Source organism: Thunnus thynnus, chromosome 4 (assembly GCF_963924715.1).
Source record: "Thunnus thynnus chromosome 4, fThuThy2.1, whole genome shotgun sequence".
Taxonomy (NCBI): domain Eukaryota; kingdom Metazoa; phylum Chordata; class Actinopteri; order Scombriformes; family Scombridae; genus Thunnus; species Thunnus thynnus.
The window spans coordinates 15,032,973-15,053,969 of record NC_089520.1 but is presented as its reverse complement, the minus strand read 5'-3'; the positions used below and the strand labels follow the sequence as shown (position 1 = coordinate 15,053,969).

At 39.7% G+C, this 20,997-nt stretch overlaps 1 protein-coding gene across 2 annotated transcripts; it reads left to right on the top strand.

Annotated features, from left to right (window-relative positions):
* The first annotated feature begins 4,776 nt into the window (after positions 1-4,776).
* Positions 4,777-19,868, top strand: igsf8 (immunoglobulin superfamily, member 8). 2 transcript variants are annotated; one of them, XM_067586871.1, is made up of 8 exons: positions 4,777-4,947; positions 5,142-5,300; positions 9,239-9,619; positions 10,916-11,377; positions 13,854-14,032; positions 14,813-15,065; positions 15,679-16,137; positions 17,071-19,868. In XM_067586871.1, the coding sequence occupies exons 2-8, from the start codon at positions 5,246-5,248 to the stop codon at positions 17,196-17,198; spliced, it is 1,917 nt and encodes a 638-aa protein (XP_067442972.1). In that variant the 5' UTR covers positions 4,777-4,947; positions 5,142-5,245; the 3' UTR covers positions 17,199-19,868. The 2 variants fall into 2 exon arrangements, with proteins under 2 accessions (XP_067442972.1, XP_067442971.1); XM_067586870.1 differs by having other exon boundaries at positions 5,138-5,300.
* The last annotated feature ends 1,129 nt before the right edge of the window (positions 19,869-20,997 follow it).

Below are 20,997 nucleotides of genomic sequence, written 5' to 3'. Positions count from 1 at the left end.
ATGTGCTTGCCTTGTGGAAGGATGATGTATTGCCAGTACCAGAACGTGTTTGTGTATGGACTGTATCTATATGTGAGAGAAATAAACTAAGGAAGCGTTTAGACTGAGTCACAGTTGAAATGATAAATGGTGAAAGGATGAAGATGTGGAGAAAAGAAACAAACACCAAGAGAAGGAAACTGTGTCTGCTGATGCCAATGATAATAATTTTAGAGCAGGATGAACAAAATGAATGAACAAAAGGTGCCAATCTATATACAGAACCAGTCAAAAGTTTGGACACACCTTCCCATTCACTTGAATGAGAAAGTGTGTCCAACCTTTTGACTGGTACTGTATACCTATGAATCGATGCCACACACAGTGAAAGGATCCTCTTGACAGTCCTGGTGAGGTCCTGTCGATGACAGGGGTTTTTGCTTGACTGTAGAACTAAGTAATTAGAGACAGTCTCCAGTAGGTTACAGTTTAGTCTATAGTGGCCTTAAAAGAGACAGAGTGGGAGTGAGTGCACAAAGAAGAAGGTGAGAGGAGAAAGAAGATGTAATAAAGATCATTCATTGTGGTGCTGAATTTTGTCCTGGAAGCAGTAATGAATGAAATATTCAGATCCTTTAATAAAACTGCGCTAACATATATACTTAAATTAACAATGGATCAAATGACAATGTTAGATTTGAAAGGAGTTGCTGATGAACCCGCAAAGAATTATCACCCCACTCCACAGTTTCCTTCACCTCTATTTAGCCTATTTTTGCTCGTTGTTTTGGATTTCTAGCCCACGAACGCCACTTTCATTAAAACTCTTTCCAGTAGCAGCTATTTTCAGCTTTGATACACCAACTGTGCAATACCTGCTCAGACAGAGTTAGAGAAGAAATTTAGCAAGCTAGAGACCTAGAGATTTCCCTCAAGAGTTGGTGGAGGCCAAAACAGAGCTAAAAGGAGAGTGAATATTGGACTTACATTGTCAGATTGTCAGAAGATTGTTTGCTGGATGTAACAATAAACAATATAGTTTGAACAGGTTTGATATAATACAGCTTTAAAGCATCTACGATCAATATTTTTATATTACCAATTGATCTCATGAATACTTGTATATGAAAGAGGTCACTTATAGTGATGAACCAACAGGGAGTTATCACCTGACTTTTTAGTTCCTCTCAGCCCTACGGAGCTTTTTTGCATGTTTAAACTCATAGCTTTAAAAAAAAAAAAAAAACTCTATCATCAAATTAACTACAGTAGTAACCATGTCAAATAAATATAGTGATGAAAAAGTACAATAGTGTACCTCCAACTGAAATGCAGTGTAATAGACGTATGGAGGATAAAATAAAGTCTTAGCAAAGTACAAGCACCTTAAAATTATCCTTAAATACAGTACTTTAAAGATGGTTAGTTAATTACTTTCCACCACTGACTTGAGGTATAAAAGTAGTTGATAGATAGTTGACATTTGATAAACATTAGACAAAGTTGATGTTGGAATTAAACATCTACAGAATACAAACTCTAAGAGCAGAGAAATTTGGGATTTTAGGACTGCCTGTCATGAGTAATAGGCTACACAGACACGTGCACAACAAGCAGCGTGCAGATCAATGCTGCTTTTAGAGGTTTATTCCCCTGGAACGGGATCAGACTACATCATGCTTTAACTGTCCAACTCGGTTAAAAATTGTGATACATTGGAAAGCGCAAGACTGAGGAAGTTTACTCTGCACGAGTGCCATCCCTCAGTGCTATGTGTAGGCTCCTGCTGAAGTCTGCATATCCTGCTCGCCGCCTTGTTAACCCAGAATACCCTAATGACTTCCCCTCTCTCTCTCTCTGCCGAGCCACACTGTGAAGTCTTCCATGTTTCCATGTAGCTCAAAGTGAGGAGTGGAGACTGGAGAGAAGTGAGGAAGAAAGGAAAGGAAAACAAGGAAGATGGAGGACAACTGGTACCACTAATGAGGTGTGTTCTGATGGCATGAATCCTCCTCAGAGAGTGCAGCATCTGAGTGAATCTATCCACTAATGAGCATCCCACATATACTCACAGCCACATATAGGACCATATCCTGCTGCACTCAGCTGTAATGTTTCTCCATTTTTCTACTCAAGCCTTTAATATTTCCTGTGACTCCAGTGTGTGGAAAAATAGTTAAATAACTGATTAGACTAATTTATTGCTCCCCCTTTGAGAGAAATATAAAAAAGAGACAGAAAAGGCAGGAATGTAGCAGTGCTGCTTTCACAGGCCACAGAAATGTTAGCTGGGTTTTATCACTGTTTTACATCACTGTCAGCTCGTAGAAAGTGTTGTTCAACAACCTCATGTGGATGATTCAGGTTTTTGGAGCTAAGAATAGTGAAAGTATCAGCACACATGGATAATTGTTACCTAAAATACACAAGCAGTGGTATTAATTGTATATCAGTATCATTACATATTATCTGACTAGTAATAAGGTGACAATGACAATGAACCTGTCACTCTATTTAATATTATTTTTACTTTCATTATTTTGAAGTGTGTTGTATGGTACCTATTTTGTCTAGTAAGTACATGATGTAGATGTTTGAAGCTCTCAGTATGGCAATTGGATGTCGCCATCTTGTGGTTGAATAAAACTGTCTCTAATTTTTCATGTATGGGATTTATATTATAAACTCATCAAAATGAGCAAGCTTGCAAACACACACAAATGCTCAAATGCATAAAGGCACACACAAGTGAACAAAAACACACAAATCCAAAAAATAAAACATGCATGTATAGTATATACACAAGCATACATACATGCGTGACTGTGTACACACAGACACAGAATGAAGGCTAAGCATTTTCTAAAAGGGTTAAAAAAAATGTGTTTCCAGAGGGCATTCAACAAATAACACCCTGTGCTGGTGTCACATGCATGTATCACATGTCTATAGATATAGATATAGATAGAGGGGGTATAAGCACAAACACAACATACTGTATAAAAAGTATTGTTGATAATTTTCTTGAAATAATGTTTTAAAGATCTGATCATAATCTTCTGTTAAAATTTCAGTTAATTTTGTAAATGTGCAAGATGCACAGCTATAAATGAGTTTCTGAGTAGGTGTTAGAATGGTTCCTTTGTTTCTAACAATCCTGTAATTTCTAAACCTGTTACTGGTTTTAGGAATGAGCCCAGTGGGCGCTGACACCTCTAATGTATTAGTAATTATACCCGGAGCAGTTATACTAGTAAAAAGGAATGACTGACAGTTTACATCTCTTCTGTGATGTTTCTGTGTGTTAGCTATTAGTCAGCCAGACTCAAACAAGCTCAAAAGAAGTAAATCTGATCTGCAGCCAGACTACTCTACCTTTGATTCTAATAGCATCTCTACAAACCCGAGACTCCCCTATACTAAGGCGACATGACAGTGGAATTGAGTCATCTGACTGCTGTGTTCCAGCAAATCTACATTTGTACACTGCCTACTGATTTTGATGGGTGACTTTGTCAAATTTTACAGAACAAGTCTGAGGGATTTCTGCCATTTGTCAAATGAAAATGCCACCTGCCATTTTAATTTCATTTTCATTTGCAATTATTATGAAATACTATTCAAATGCAAAAGCCAAGTTTGCATATTTTACATATAGGTTATTATCTGACAATTTGAAAATGAACATGCAAAGTCAACTTCACATTCAATTTCATAATAATTGTGGGATGGATACACCTGAGAGTACACTGACATTTTGTTGTCAGTAGAGTTTCTATTTTAATTTCACTCTTGGCAGCAATGATGCATTTTTAAACATGAAAATGAAACTTTTATTCATTTTAATTTGTCACTCATCATACATAGAAAATGGCAAATGACTAAAAGATTAAATGGTTAGATTTTCATTTTATTTGCCAACCTGAGAAAGACAGAAGCATAATACTGCAGTTTCAACAGGAAACTAAAGAGATTAATACCAGGTGTGTCAGTTGATCGCCCAGTTGCATCAATTAAGCTGATGATGTCACAGGCCTAAACCAAAAGCCTGTAACTGCAACAATGTCCCTGTCCCTTCTTGTGTGTGTGTAGCTAATGGACATTTGCATTTTTTATTTTCTAATGAGTTTTTAGGCTGCTTTGGTTTCATTCACATGACCTAATTAATAGTGGTTACTGCGCTAACAACAAACCACTATGGCTGAACATTTCATATCAATACAACTGTATGCCTTACATCTCTTATTATTATTATTATTATTGCGTGACTGCTGCACCTGCAAACTTCCAGCAATCAGTCTTTATGATTCTCCTACGTCTGCTTATTATTCCACATTATGTGCGACCTTTTCAACTGCTGTATACTTTGTGCTAGAAAAACCATTCAAATGTTAAACTGTGCAGCTCATTCAGCAAATGTGAGCTGTTACTTTCCTGTTTTTCTAGCATATTCCAGTGATTTTATATTAATTTTTAAACATCAAAAATTTGTAATGGCAGTTTACGGGAGAAACAAAAGCCTTCTGTGTAACATACGCTATATAAATCATTTACCCACCTGATAAAACCATACTGAATACAGGGAGGTCCACTTGTATTTAATTCTGGCGCCCCCTTGCGGTTCAAATGTTTATGTCTCAACACTCTCTATTATCATTGGTTCAAAATGTCATCGTCGCTTTCTTGACCAATGGCACCAGTTCAATTTTTTCTTCTCACACCCTAGTTTGCATGCATGCTCCTCCCTTTTTTTGTAGCAAACCACTCCTCCTCCTCCTCCTCCTCCTCCTCATCCACACACACACACACATACACACACACACCCAGCCCCCTGTGATGCCAACCCCTCCGTACCCGCACTGCACGGCATGTCTGTCTGTCTGTCGAGGCGGTATAATCTAAAACTAAACCGGGTTTTAATGGAGCGCTCGGTTTGTTGACGGAGATGCGACGGTGCATGGGGAAAAGGTGATTTAATTTGCAGTTTTGCACATGAATTCTTGCACTAATATGCATTCGCCTTCCAACTAGCCGATGGCGCTAACTCTCCTGTCCTGTCTGTGTTTGTGTGAGATCAGTGTGTTGCTACATTGTTAAACATTGTCATTTCTTCTCCCGCACAAATAATCCGACCATGTACTGTTTGTTTCGTTTGAAGACAGTTAGTCTCCGCGGCGGGATGAACTATGATCGGCGATAAACGACAAGAGGAACACGGAGAAGGAAATCTGAGTCAACATAATCCATCTGGACACCGAGGGGGGAGATGAGGACCATGATGGCTTCGATGAGAACAGCATTATTCGTTTTTCTACACTGTTGTGAGTACAGCCGCGTCTGCGTTGTACCTGTTTGACTCCACACAACGACTAAAATCGCCTGGCCATCTGTCACATGCATTTACATGATTGTTTCTTCATGCATATCAATCAGACTATTCATTTAGATATCATCTGGAGCACCTAGCTAGGTCTCTTTCATAATTTAGTCTGCCATCTTTTGCCCCTGTGGTTCATCTGTGGGGGCAGTTATGAGAATTTCTCACGTTCCTGTGGCCTGTAGGTTATTTTTATTAACCACAATATAAACACAGAAATGACTTTATGGGTGCTAATGAGCCAAATGTGTCAGAGAAACAGGTGCATTTGCCAACAAAGGTGAAATCTGGGAAAGGTTTCCCCAAACACAAGTAAGTATAAGAAAGATTAGATGCAACATGAGAAAAAAAGAAAGGGCCATAGAGTTCAGGAGGAAGTTTTGCTGAGTGAAATAACCAAAAAGACCTGCTGCAACCAACAGTTATCTTTATTATCCAATTTTTCTATTTTCTTGTCAAGTCATTCTGTCTATAAAATGTCAGAAAATAGTGAAAAATGCCTGTCACAATTTCCTAGATCTCAAGTTGACATCTTCTTATTTATTTATTTATTTATCTATCTGACCAAGAGGTTTAATCTCCCAAATATCGAGTTGATGTTAATGTAAGACAAGAAAAAGCAGCAAATCTTCACCTTTTGAGAAGCTGGAAATTTAACAATTTTTTTTAACTTTTTTAATAATGACTATTAAATTGATTATTAAAGTAGTCGCTGATTAATTTTCTGATTACGAAGTATCATTTCACCTCCACCACCAATCATATCTTTGGTGCTTAGGAGTTCAGAGTAAGGTTTTATTTTCTTGGCTATACGATGAAAAAATGATGAAAAGTTTCAAAAAGTACATGCGACCCAGATAGAGGAAGGTAATAGTCAGAATGTGAGCTTGTAGGTAATTATTTGTGCCATTAGGAACTTCTGTTTTCAACTTTATACTTCCCAATTTAAACAATTTTGTCTTGTACCTTACGTACATGTTTTGACCTAACAGCTAGCAAAGAGACAATATGTAAAGTTGCCGACTTCACTCTGACCCTCATAGTTTTTTTTTTATCTCCTTACTCACAGTATTAACAATTGTATGAATTATATCTAACACCCAAACAGACAGGGGTCCCTGGGACATAAATGGGGTCAGGGGTCCAACATTTATCTCTTCATGGGTTCTAAGAGAATTTGGGCCCCCCTGGCTGGCAGAGTGTCTAATCCAGACAGTATTGAATATTGTTACAAGCTGCAATGTCTCCCAGCCCTATCAGTCCGAGCCCAATGTTAATTAGGGCTTGATCCGCTTAAGCCTCCCACTAGTCTCCCATGTCATTATCTATGGACGTGTTGTTATCGGGCTGCGGCTTCGCCTGTGAGAAAGCTCCAGTTGGTTTTACGTCTGACACACACAGACAGGTGGGGCGTGCCACTACACACCCATCTAGTATTTCTAGTTGATCAAGTCGTCATCAGTTTCAGGCGTGGGGGAAGAGGTGTGTTAGTCGGTGCTGGTTCTTTGTTTGTGGATGTTTGTTTGTTGAGTGTTATGTCGGGATGGTCATGTCTCATTTGCATTAAGAGATGATGAGTTTATTTCTCAGCTTTTGGCATCACTTGAATATTAAAATCAATTTGTAGGCAACCAATATTAAAGATATGTACCCTTCTTAGCAAAATAATTTCTTATACTTAATTGTAGCCTAAATAGTGCTTTAAACATGAATGCCTTTCTCCTAAAATATGGAACAAGTTTACTAAAGAGATCGGCTATGTGACCTCTCTCTCTGGCTGGCTAATTGAATGACTTAATGTTACTAAATTTCCAATTTATTTTTTGTTAGACATTCACGTCTTTTTTCTTTGTTTTTAACATATACAACTTCCATAGTTTGGAGAAGGGCCATTCATAGTTAAATTTATTTTTTCTATGATTTGTTTTCTCAAACAAACTTCCATTTTCAGACTATTAACAGAAGGAACTGTTCTGCTTTGTGTTTGTACTTTTAAGAAGTGAAACTAATTTGGGTATAAATTGGGCAGGTCATCTCAGATTCAACATTTCATTCCTACTTTGAAACGGGGAAATGATTACTTTTACAATACGGTATGTGTATCTGTGGATCTAGACCTGATGTTGGCAAAGATAAAGGTAAAATCCCCTGTAATATTTCCGTCTAAAATTGGGCCTTTTCCCTCTGACTCAGTATCAGCATCAGAATATTTTGGGCAAGTACCCTATGCATGAGAGAATAGTAATGGCATGAGCAGTTTCAGTGGCTTAAAGAGGGTTTCTGTTTTTAAATAGCCCTGGTTGGTCTGAGTCCATAACTATTTCAGAGAGATTCTAGGGGAAGTAGTGTATGCAGCCAGACAATGAGACTCAGTGAAATACAATGACGCCTGAACCTGGACGCTGGCTGCTCTCCACCCCGAGGCACTCACACTGAATATTTTTGCTTATAAACAGAACACTGAAGGTCTTCCATGTTGCCACGCTTCTCTTAAACAGAAAGGGGACAGGGAGGGAATATATTTTATTTTCCATTGGGCCCTGACTAGAATTCTTCAACTCAGAGAGTCTGAGTGTGAATTGTCTCTCCAACACAATGCACTCAGTGACCTTTAATTTTTGCTGCTGTGAGCACTGAAAATTACTTTTGAATAATGCAGCAGCAGCTTGTCTTTCTAAGTGTTATGAAATGGTGTAGAAGGAAGAAACTGTTCATATCAGGGCTGCAACTAACGATTATTTTCATTATCAATAATCTGGCGATTATTTTTTCGATTGACCGATTAGTTGTTTGGCCCATAAAATGTCAGAGGAAAGACATTTTTGTTTATTGGCTGGCCCCGCTTTTGCGGTTCAGCCAAAAATGTCAAAAATCACTGTTTCCCAAAGCCCAAGGTGACGTCCTCAAATGTCATCTTTTGTTCTGAGCAACAGTCCACAACTCAAAGATATTCAGTTTCCTCTCATAGAGACCAAAATAAACCAGAAAATATTCAGAGTTTTCAGGCAGTTTTTAAGAAAAAATGTCCAAATTCTCTGGTTGCTTCTCAAATGTGAATAGTTCTGGTGTTTCAAGTCCTCTGTGATGGTAAACTGAATATCTTTGGGTTGTTGACTGTTGGTTGGCACATAGGAAGAAATTTGAGTACGTGACTTTGGACTTTGGGAAACAAAGCAACATTTTTCCCTGTTTTTGGACAATTTATAGACCGAACAACTAATCAGTTAATCCAGAAAATAATAAACAGATTCATTGATAATGAAAATAATTGTTAGTTGTAGCCCTAATAATAAGCAATTTGAAGATGTCACCTCTGGCTTGAGCAAAATTCAATTTGGCCAAATGATTAACCAATAGATTGAGAAAATAATCTGCAGTTTAATCGCTAATGAAAATAATTATTTGCTGCACTAGTATTGTTTCATGCTTTGAGCACCACAATCTAAATGCCAAGGAGTCCCATTGAATTGGAGTGAAATACATAGTATTAGTGAATGTAGTAGTTAATGTTGCACTCTTTGTAAGACTGCAAACTTGTTTCAGTATTTAGTGGACTTTTCCTTTCAAATCAATTAAAATAATTAGAGACTGACCTGAGAAACCCACTGAGATGATTGTATTTCATTTATTACACATGCCATTGTATTTGGAGAAAGCTGGCCCAGCCCCAGCCTGAGTGTTTTTCTTCCACAGCCATTTAATGTATTGATTCCCTGTTATCCAGTCATCAGCTTGGATATTGATCAGTGACTCCATGTAGCAAATATGCTGCGAGGCAACACTGTGACCTACAGAAATCAACATTGTTACGCTTTCCAATTGTTCCTGTCTGCTCGTCACCATCTTTCTCACTCTCACGGTCTCTCTATTTTTCATCCACAGTGCTCCAGTACGTTGTGTGTCGCGATGTTCATGTTCCCACTGGACCCCTGTACCGTGTAGCAGGGTTCCCCCTCTCCCTGCCCTGTGCTGTGTCAGGATACGAAGGCCCACGCACGCAGGACTTTGAGTGGTTCCTGTACAGGGACGATGCTGGTGGGAGGCAGATGGGAGTGGTGTCCACCAGGGATAAAGGCTTCCCCTATGCCCCGTTCCTGGCCCGGGTGAGGAACGGGGAGGTGAGGGTGGACAGGGACTCTGGGGACAACGTCCGGCTTGTGATCCAGAGGCTCCGGGCTGAGGACCAGGGGAAGTATGAGTGCTACACACCTAGCACGGACACCACCTACCAGGGCAACTACAGCGCTACAGTGACTGTCAAAGGTGAAGTGACCAAAACCAACAATGAACTGATTCTACTAACAAATTATTGTAGCTTTTCAAAGCCTGATAAAGCTTATTGCTTTGAGACACATACCTAAATAGTTGTCCAAAAACTATTAAAAACAAATCAGCTGCACTGGGTTACATGTTCCTTCATCACAATGGACACTGTGGTTTATTTTGAGTCAATCCTACACACACTGTCCTGGTGATATAAATACCCACTGGTGCATCAAATGCGTAATAATGTAAAAATGTAGCAGAAAATACACCCCAACAAATACGATCATAACTCCTGTTACCATAGCAAAATCACTGAGCTCCTTCAATGTGAAATTATATCCCCATTTTTATCGATTTAGATCTTCAGTAGGAAAGAATGCGCTTGGGCTCAGTGCTGCAGACGGGGTCAGGAAGTCAGAAAGTATGATTGGTTTTGGAATTTAATGGAATTTGTTGACAACGAGAAAGAAAACGAATACAGAAGTGTCCTAACTATAATAGCAGCAGCACATATAAGTCACAAAACACAAAACAGGCATAAAAAATAGACAGAATATGAAGAGGGTAATCAGGCATCAACAATACAGATGAGATCAGAAGGATCATGGTAGTTTGATAAAGTAACAAAAAACATGTGGAATGGATAAAAATCAAAATGGATAAATAATATCATAGTTGTGACATGTTGTATAAACCATTTTTCTGTCTTGGTGGATTTTATCAGCTGCTTTGCACTATATCAGCCAGAAGTAACACATTTTTCATTGATTAATCGTACTATGTGTTTAAGTTTAACTTGGCTCATGACGACATTCCTCAATCCAAGCTGTTATTTATACTTACCATCTGGAGTTTTCTTTCTCTCTCTACAGATTTGTTTCACTTACACCCAGATCCAGCTGTTCAAGCTGTCAAAAATCATTTGGCATGTTTACACCATCCATATGGTTACCAATTCTGTTTCTATCCATCATGTCGCTTTGTGCACCGCTTAGCTTATGTTTGTAGGATGCTGGGTGTTCGTTTTGCAGCTGAAGTGTATTATCGTCATAATAGCCTACTAATCCCGCTTTCTTTGGCAAAGCTAGCGCCCAAAGCCAAGGGTGGTACAGTAAATGGCTGGGAGTCACACACAGCAACCCCTTTTCGTGATTTGCTTCGGCGTTCTAAACATAGAAAGGTTTAAACATCACACAGACGGTAGAAATTAAATGTGGCATCATCTCTCATCCGGCTCCTGCAGCAACCTGATGTAATATAATTGTCTCTCTGTGTCCCTTCTCACACGCGCAGTGATCCCCGACACACTCCAGATCAGCTATTCCCGCTCGCTCACTAGCCAGCCCGTGCCAGAGGGGGCCGAATTAACGCTGACGTGCTCGGCCGGCATCCAGTCTGAGCAGCTCACCCACCTGTCCATCATGTTTGGGAAGCGCGGCGGCGGAGACGGTACGGGAGGCGGAGCGGGAGAGGAGGTCAGCACCGTCAGAGAGATTATCTCCATCGACAACATGCTGGGAGTCGTGCCCGGACGTTCTTACAAGAAGCGGTACGACGATGGAGAGATCACACTGGAGAAGAGGAACGGGGAAGCCGGACTTGGGGTGTACGTGATGAAGATGAGAGCGGTGCAGCCAGATGATACCGGCGCGTATTTCTGCGAGGCGTCGCAGTGGATTCGGGACCGCGATCGTTCATGGCAGAAGATTGCACAGAGGACGCTGGATATCGGCAACTTGACTGTTCAGCAACTAGGTCAGTGAAATTATACTAGTATTTGTGCTGACATTTGCCAACACTATGATAGCACATGAGGCAAATGCCAAAGTCATAACAATCAGATTGCACAACAGCAATTGTTCAAACAAATCATGTGATATTAGTTACAAAATCTTACTGCAGGTTATTTATAAAGTAGTTAACCACACTGAGGAAACCGGATACACAGTTAAGTTGGCTGCTTAAATTGAACCCAAGACAATAAAAGCAAATCTCGAGCCGAGTCGTGGGAAAACGCTGAAGTTTGGTTTCTACTTGTCAGTTCAAGGTTCTTGATTCTGTCTTTGTCTGTTGTTGGAGGTGGCGTCAGTCAGCCTGGACTTGTAGTACTGTTGAGTACATTGGACTCTCTCCAGATTTCAGACTCAAGCCCTGGATGTTTGTGTTACTTGGAGATTAACTGAATATCTAGCTTGCTGGCTGGCTGACGGACCGGTTTACAGACTAAAAAGATACGCGGCTGATTAAGTAACTGGATACACATCTGTATAGGGCTTGGCAGTAGGGTTTGCAATTGGCTGCCCGGGATGGCTGGGTGGTACCTGTTTCAGCTCTTTCCAACCTGGCTGATGGGAAATCTTCAGTATATGACTAACTGATTGGGATTTCCACTATCAGACTGCCTGACTGACAGGCTAGAAGTTCAGCTCTCTTCTTGATTATCCAGCTGGATTTAATAGGTCGATAGCTTGCCGGACAGGCAGCTGGATATCTGCCCGTCGCCTTGCAGTTTGGCTCAATTTAAATTCTAAACAGCTTGCATGGATCTAAAGGATTAAGTAATCTTTGCTCCCACCTTGGCCCCTTCTAGCCTGCATAGAGGATGACTATTTTTCTGTCAGACTGATGTGTCCATTCCTGTCAGACCAGCACTTTTGTGTCTAGTAGCTGTTCCTCATACTTTTTTTTTTTTTTTTTTTAACTTACTGGAAGGGGAAGTTAATCTGTAATACGGAAAAATAGTGCAAATGTTACTGCCACCACTACAGCCCCATTCTTAGTTTCTAACGTTTGATTTACATAAGTTTTAATAAAAGGTTCACACTCTGTTTAGTTGTACTAAGCAGAGCTACAGTGATTAGTTGATCAACAGACGATGAATTACATCTATTTTGATAATCGATTAATCATTTTGAGTCAGTTTTGAAGAAAAAATGCAAAAACTTTCTGGTTCCAGCTGCTTAAATGTGAATATTTTCTGGCTTCTTTAGTCCTCTGTGAAAGTAAAACGGATACACATCTTAAGCTTTGGGAAACACCATTTTCTGACATTTAAAGACCGAATGACTAATCGATTAATTGAGAAATAAATAGACCGATTAATCAATAATGAAAATAATTGCTAGTTGCAGCCCTAGTACTAAGTAACTGTGTGATGGAGTTTAAGTTTTTTAGGTCATATTTTTTTCTACAGAAGTCGAAGAATTGAATCAGAAACAATACATGCATTGTTTTTCAGAAACTCTCTGACAAGCACCACCCAGCTCTGTATTTTCTGGACTGTCGTCTAAAACAATGGTCTGACATGTGTCCTTTTGTTTTATAGATAATGTGTCTATTATCAAGCAGAACTGTGTTTGGAGAAGTGTTGTGGTTAAATGAGGCTTTGCTAAAACAATGAGTCAGTGTATATCTAATTATCCAGGGTATTTATATTTACAATATGAAACATTTTCAGTTAAGCAAATTATGTTCATTAGTCATCAGTTACACAGTAATGAAATCTTTATGCATGTCTCTTCCATGAGAAATGAAGAGCAATGAGAGACAAGCAAATTGTTTAGCATATCATTTAATACAATTCATGAAATAATAAATCATATCTTACAGTATAATCCTGGTATCGGTTTATGGTTCTTGATTATTCTCTGTTTCTGTTGCCAATAGGGCTGCAACTAATGATTGTTTTCATTATTGATTAATCTGATGATTATTTTCTTGATTGTTTGGTCTATAAAATATTTTAAAAAAAGATAAAAAATGATAAATGTTTCCCAAAGCCTAAGGTGACATCCTCAAATGTCTTCTTTTGTCCTGACCAACACCAAAACCTAAAGATATTCAGTTTACAATCAAAGAAGAAATCAGACCTGTATATACATGTCTACATGGTGTACACAGAAAATATGATTGCTCTGATCACTATTTCTTAACTTGTGTGTAATGTTTACTTTTTGATTAAAGTGGTTATCTTAATGCTTCATTGTCTTGGCTCGCTTGTAAGTCCCTTTGGAAAAAAGCATCTGCCAAATGACAAAATGTAAAAACTACAATATGTCATCCTGACCATTGAATATGTGGTGTCAAGTCATTCCTACGAGATATCGCTTCCAGTAAAGATTTTTACAATCGTAGTCTAAGTGTTTGTTTTTTTAAGGCCCTCCACTAAGGAGGATTTCTGGTACTTAAAGTTTTTACTAAGCTCTTTCCCTCCATCTCTTCCTCTCTCTAGCGGAGTCTCTGAGTGTGACATCCTCGCCCAGAGGGGATGTGACCCTGCAGGTCAGTTCCCCCCTCATCCTGACCTGTGAGGTGTTGGGGCTGCCGTCTGAAGTAAACTCAGGCCTGCTGGTTCAGTGGATGAAGAGGGGCTCTGTAAGCAGCGATGAAGTCGGGGTCGGGGGAGTTGAGGTACTGTGATGCTCCCTCTGCTGACTTCATGTAGAGTAATTGTTTGTTATTTGCAGGTTACAGCTCATGTGTGCTATTGTCCTCAGAGGAATAATATAGGGACTTTGGTGTGTTTGTTTTGCACCTAAAAACTGTAACTGAAACAAAGTATTAATGCATCTAAGTGGGTGTACAGTTAATTTATCTTTCAGTCCATGAGTGGCTGCGTCAGTCAGCTACTGTGAACACCTGTCAGCAAATGAGGGAACTGATAAAACATTACATGTATTAATTGTACTGTCATGCCACATTAGAGTTTATGTCTTAGTGCATTTACAGCAATAACAAAGCAGTTAGTGTTTGAAAGTTTTTCCTAGTTTTATCACTTTTTTCTTCTTCTATCAATGCAATGTAAGACTCAATTACTTTCATACACTTTAGGATAAAAAAATAGATTAACTGTGAATATAATTTCGACTGGGTAATCCATTTCAGTCAACATAAAGTCATGTTTCTTCTCTGTTATAGTTGTCGTGTTAATAATTCAGATGAAATTACAGATAGATTTGGAATATTTTCTGATGTGTTGTGTTCAAGTGCTGGAGGTAAAGTTCTGACAAATGACACTGGAGAGTAAGCTGCCAAACAGCAGCCTTTTTTTCTTTAATGAGTGAAGAAATTAGTATTTGATCAACATCATCAATCTAAAAGTATTCATGGTTTCTTATAAATGGCCTAAAATAAATTAGATTTCAATTCACAGTCCAACACGTACTCACACACACCATATTTTGTGTAAAGGTGGAGGTGGCCCGCATGGGCACAGACGGTGTCGTGAGCTGGGGGGACGACCTCAGCCGAGCCAGCGGCGGTTCTATGGAGAAAGTGTCAGAGACGAAGTACTCTCTGAAGCTGTTCTCGGCTCGCCCCGCTGACTCCGGGGTGTATCGGTGTGTGGTGAGTGTATATGCTGGAAGGAGAGACCCCGGCCCATCTACTCCAGCCACACTCACCCAGAGGTCTGAAGGAGTCACCGTCAACCTGAAGACCAAAGGTGAGAGACGCTATAGTGTACAATATGCAAGGAAAGTTAAATTTGTAGGGGGCTGATTTGGATACAGAGGTTTGGCAGAGATGTTTTTATAAAAAAATATTTGAAATAAAGTAAAATATTCAGGAATGCGAAGTCCTAAGTGAAGAACATGATGGTTGACACATTTAAACTGTTTTCTTTCCACTCTTAATTGCTTATTCTGTTCAGGGACCTCTGTATTGTTTGGGTCTGAGAAAAGATTTATAATTACAGATTCATGGAGTATCTTAGTGGCTCAGAGGACCAGTTTGCGTGCCATTTGGCTGCAATGTGCTGGTCTGCACCCGGACCTTTTGAAATGTGTCATCCAAGTCTCTGCCCCAGCTTTACCTGTTGTCCAAGTTTCTTTTAAATTCATTAAAACTTTCAGTGTATTTTACTAAAAAAAGGAACATCAGGGATAAATAAGTCTTTGGCTCAAGGGTGGACTTTGGATAAGGCAAAACTGGAATTTGTGGTTTGGCTCTCTTCATATTCATCGCAAACATGTGTTAGCTAAATTTGGGTTAACAGTCACACATGTTCAGTTCACATTTCATAAATTATTCTTCAAATGTACCACTTCCCTCCACAGACGTGCTAGTTTCTGCTGTGGCTCAGCTCCCTCGAGGCCCGCTGTTAAAAAGAGGCAGCACCGTTACCCTGATCTGCAACGCCACCATAACGACCACAGGTCCCGCCCAGGCACAGGTGCAGTGGCTGCGCTGGCCAATCCCTGAACCAGTTCTCAAGAGGCCAGGGAGCCCAGCAGCTGACGTTACTCCGCCAGACTCCCCCGTTGAAGAAAAACCTAGACTGGTAGCTGCTCTCATGTATGACGGTGTAGCAAAGATCTACATCAACAATAGCGAGGTTAGCATCGACCGCCTGTCGGCCGTCAGCTACAGACTGAGGGTCCACACGGCTACCATGGAGGATCAGGGCATGTACACGTGTCATGCTGAGGCGTGGGGGCAGGACCCGCATGGAGGCTGGTACAACACGGGAGTCAAAGCAGAGTCAAATGCAGTGACGGTTTACCTGTACGCCCGAGGTAAGCGTCTCACATTTGGTTTGTTTTTTCAAATAAACATAGTGATAGTGGATAAATTTGATGAACAGCCCATTTATCTGTTGGCTGTTGAACAGCTATACTGGGTTAAGGGGCAAGTGCTGTTTTTTCACCTTCCCAATCCAGATTTGTTTGGGTCATTGAGAATCAAACAAGTGCAAATGTCAATTGTAAGTGTCAAGTGTTTACTCTTGACCTTGAAGGGTGTTTGCTCATTTAAAGTAGATAGACCATTGCTTACGTCCTTTTCTAGCCTTCCCTAATAGACTGCGGAGAGTGGTTTCTCTGTATTTACATCTTAAATACTTATATGGACACTTAATCTCACCTTTTTCTGTCACAGGTAATATTAATCGCTTGCTCTGTGGGACTCATGATGCAAAATATAAAGATATTGTCAAAATCAGGACAGTGATACTGTATGAGCATGTGTAGATAACACACGGATGGGTGGAGGGTAGTGCTATGTCCAGCATCAGTGATCATCTGTACGCTAATTATGGGTGGGCAATGGCAGTAAAGAATTTGTTGTTGACCTTTCTGTTTTACATAACATGTGTCTGGATCCTTTATTGAGACTAAATGGCTGAGTCACCGGGGCAATCTGTTTATCCAGCAGCACAGTCCATTAACTCACTGGTAATCAATGTGTGTGTGCTGTCTGAATTTGAGAAGCACTCTGTAAATTCATAGCTGTATTTTTAATTTGAAGCAAACAAATCAGTTTTCCCAGGGGAATCTTTTTTTTTTCCCATATTCTTCTATATGAAAGTAGATTATAATGACGGTATATTTCACTCATCTTGCTGTGTTTTCTTCATTTTAAAGGAAAATAATAAGTTATTATTTTTAATAATTATCGTGTAGTTCTACATTCTTCATACGTCCTTCCCTCTTTTTTTCCTCTTCTCCTAGCTGCTGACCTCCTCCTCATCCCTCTGGTTATCGGAGTGTCCTCCGCCTTGTTCGTGGGCATCGTCATCATCGCAACTGTAACCTGTTGCTTCATGAAGCGCCTGGCAAGACAGCGTGCTCGAAAATAAGGGTAAAAGCTGGGTGGATCAGCCGGGGGGGGATGAACTCTCGCAAGTGTGGTTAAGGTTGAGGTCAAGGGTTAAGGTTAGGGTTAGGCGCACAATGAAGAAACACAACACGTACAAATCTCACAAGAGTTTCGCAAATCGGCCCTCCGGCTGATCCAGTCTAGTAAAAGCCCAAAACTAAGTGTCCACTGTTGCTGCCTGTGTGAAATCCGGATGTCCACAAAGAGGCACAAAGAGGAAATGCACTAAACATAATGGCTGAAATGGCCAAGAAATGACTTCAAAACAAAAATGAAGTGAAAAATAACAATGTCACCTTGTTAGCTGGTTTTCTGTGTTCTGACCTACCTGTTAAACAGTCAATGCCAAAAGATTCTGTTTTATATTCTCTTGTATTTTTATATCCAAATTTTCTCTGAAAACAACATATTTTAGTGCCCTAGATTTCTGAAGCCAACACATAGCAACCCCTCTCCACTCCTCAAGTGGGCAATGATTTCTCCCTTTCCACACCAAACCTCTTTTTATGATCCTTTTGTTCCGGCTTATCACTCTGTTTCAACTGGAAATTGGTCAAATTAGAGGTCCAAGAAACACCATTTCATCATGAATGAATGTGTTTTATGACAAGGTCAAAAGTAAAAAAAAAAGGTAATGCAAGTTCACAGAGATACTCCAAAGTGAAAAAGTATTATTTCTTTAGGGTACTTTTACAGAAAGATGGTACTAAACGCCATTCAGCCTCAAGATTGTATGTTGCTGGAACTGTAGATCATCCTACAGTGACTACAACATAGACAAAGAATATTCTTTTTTTTTTTTCACAAACTGTTGATACTCTTCCAGATGTTCCTCCTCCAAACTGCATGTTTTGTTTTATGTTTATGATTAAATGTACGTGCATGGTTAAGCCGCTAGCACTGCCACTGACGGTCACATGAATGCTGATGGGAGCATTTCAGCCTCCAGAAACTTAATACAAGCAGGGATCATCCACCGCCTGCAGTCCAGCACCGCTCTGCATATATACAAAGCCTCTGTCTGTCACTTAATAAGAAAGGCGCTGGCTGAGGACTTGCTGATGCCAAGACCAATTGAGTACCAATTCTACAGACAAGCATTCCTTGCCTGTGATGCTTCACGCTGTCATGAGTTTTCTATATGAACTTATATAGATAGACAAAGAGAAATGGAAGATATCCATTATGCACTGAGCTAAAATATGTAAATACTCTATGGAGTTAAGCTGTTTTATTTTTCTTAATGCAAGCAAGACTATGCTGTAAAGCCGTGTTTGTCTTTGACAAGGCACCTGTGTTTAACATTCTGCTGCCGTCTGGTCTGTTCTTTTGAAGCACTTGGACAAAAATGGGACTGGGACCAAAACCCCTTAGTATCCTTCTTTTACTTGATTTTCTTCCAGCTGAAAAAGTGACTTTGCTGTACGTGAGGGAGAACATTTCAGTTGTTTTTTTTTTTTTTTTGTGCGATTAATGGTTCCTTTCCTCTTGTCAAGTGACTGAGATAGAAAAACAGTACTGTGAAAAAGAATTCCCCATTTGTTACACTGAATAACAGAAAAAATGTTGTTTCACGCTGTTTAGGATATTTGTCCCTGAGGTTAAGATTTCTTAAGCTGTGCAGTCATATGACTAAATAGTTTAGTGAGGTCTCACTATCGTCGTCATCATAGTTGTCATGTGGTTGAAGGCCACGCATTCATGCTGCCAAGACGGCTGCTAGCCCGCAGAAATCTGTCGGACAGATTTGCTGTGTCTGCGCACTTAAAATGGGTGAAATCCATCCTCCTCTTCCTGTTACTTTGGAAAAGTTAAGATACATGTTCATGGAAAGGAGGAGGAAAGTAAAAATGTGTTGTTATCCAGCTAGTTGCACGTCATCTTTCCAGCTTTTCTTAATTTGTTTGCACTGAATCATACTTCAGTCTTCTACTGTTAAGTGTCTGTCTGTCTCTTTCTCCTAGTTGATTTTCAATGCGAGAGTCCTTCTAAATCTGCCTATCCTCCCTAACCTGTCCTCTATAAACCCTGATTATAAATGTCGTTCATGAACATTAGGGAATAAAATCACAGCTCTGCTTGCTTCCTGAGCCACTTTGTTCCAGATCAACTACTCAAAGCTGATTTGTTCCCCCACGTTCCCACCCACCACACGATAACGCACACATCACACACACAGATGCACGCACAGCACTGGCTGGCTGGCATTTCAGATGGAAGTAAGTGAGTATCTGCGTGTTCATCTCTAATCCCAGTTTATGGCTACAGTGTGTGTTCTGCTGCTGCCCTTCCCCCCCCCTCCTGCTCTTCCCTCAGTGTGCTACAAAGTCGGCATGGCTTGCTTTCAATTCATTTCAATCTCTGCTCCCTGAGAATTACAACCAGCTGTAAAAATTGTAGCACGTAACCTGTAAAGTTTGAAAACTGCTGTTTAAGTTGTGCTCTCATTTGAACATGTATTAAACCCTTTTATGAAGGTGTTATGTTTTTGTTTGAATTGTTTACTCATGCTTTAAAACCACTGTTCCTGAATGCATCTTGCTGCCATTGAAATATACAAAGGCGGGTTAATGCTCAGTTTGTTTCTCATGGTGCTTTGGCAAACCTGCCGATTGATAAACCAATAAACCACTCTGGATTTATAATGTCACTGTGGTTTTATTTATTCCTTTATTTTCTACTGCTATGACAAAAGTCTTTCCTGGAAACGGAACCTGGAAATGTTCATATCAGAAGCCACTGGAGACAGTTGAGGTATTGCAGTACATTCTGCGGGGAGGAAAATAATCCAATCTGTCTGAAAAAGCGTTCATGTGCTTGTTGAGCATATTTTCCATCTACAATATGAAAACCAAAACATTTCTTGTGGGTGCTGCAGTTTCAGTTTTTCAGAGTTAAAAGCAGCCAAACGGAGGTTTGGATTTCAACTCAAGTTAACTCTCAGCACTTTGTGATGCAGACAATATGTGTGTGTGTGTGTGTGTGTGTGTGTGTGTATAGTTACAGAAAAAGATGTACTCACGCAATAAATTTATTTTATGTTCTTCATCCTGGGTTGACAATTGCTTGGTGAAACAACATAGAGGAAGAAAACACCCATATCTTCCAAGACAAAAAAACGCCTCAAAAGCTTTACACAGTACAGACACAGATTACAGTCAAGATTACTGCAAAAGCCTGATGATTGCTCATAAATCTTTATGCGTTTTATACTGGCTGCATTACATGCTCAATTAGTATAGTACATGCTGAATTTCATACTTGACAGCTTTGATTTTATCCATTTATTGTGTAATTGATCCATTCATTTATGTCATTTAGATTGCATCACACATTCAGACTCAGTTAACAAAATGAGAATATCTATCTACCATACCACCAAATAATTTTGACATTAGCAAAGCTAAAATAAAGCTGCACTAATGATGTTCAATATTAAAAAATGGATCAAATGTGTAAAGTGAAAGTAGCCGCTCAAATGACAAACCCACAAAGAATTATTACCCGGCTCTGCAGTTCCCCTCAGCTTCATTTGATTTGATTTCACTTTATTGTCAGATTTCTCTGAAATATGTCTTGCATCACATGGTGTACCCTGTTTCACATATATAACCAAACACAACAATTAGCTGCACATCAAAACTAACACTACAAACATACTATATATAATCACAACAGACTATAAATAAGCAGCTGCAGTGCATTCACTTTCATCACTCGCTTTCACATTCAGTGCTTAGCTTACACATGTACACAGTTAGCCTAAGGAGGAGTAAAAG

Excerpts from the sequence above, each read along its gene's own strand:
- igsf8 (XM_067586871.1), top strand. The coding sequence starts at position 5,246 with ATGAGGACCATGATGGCTTCGATGAGAACAGCATTATTCGTTTTTCTA. Across the intron at positions 5,301-9,238 it reads ATTCGTTTTTCTACACTGTT|TGCTCCAGTACGTTGTGTGT; the intron begins GTGAGTACAGCC and ends TTTCATCCACAG. Across the intron at positions 16,138-17,070 it reads GGTTTACCTGTACGCCCGAG|CTGCTGACCTCCTCCTCATC; the intron begins GTAAGCGTCTCA and ends CTCTTCTCCTAG.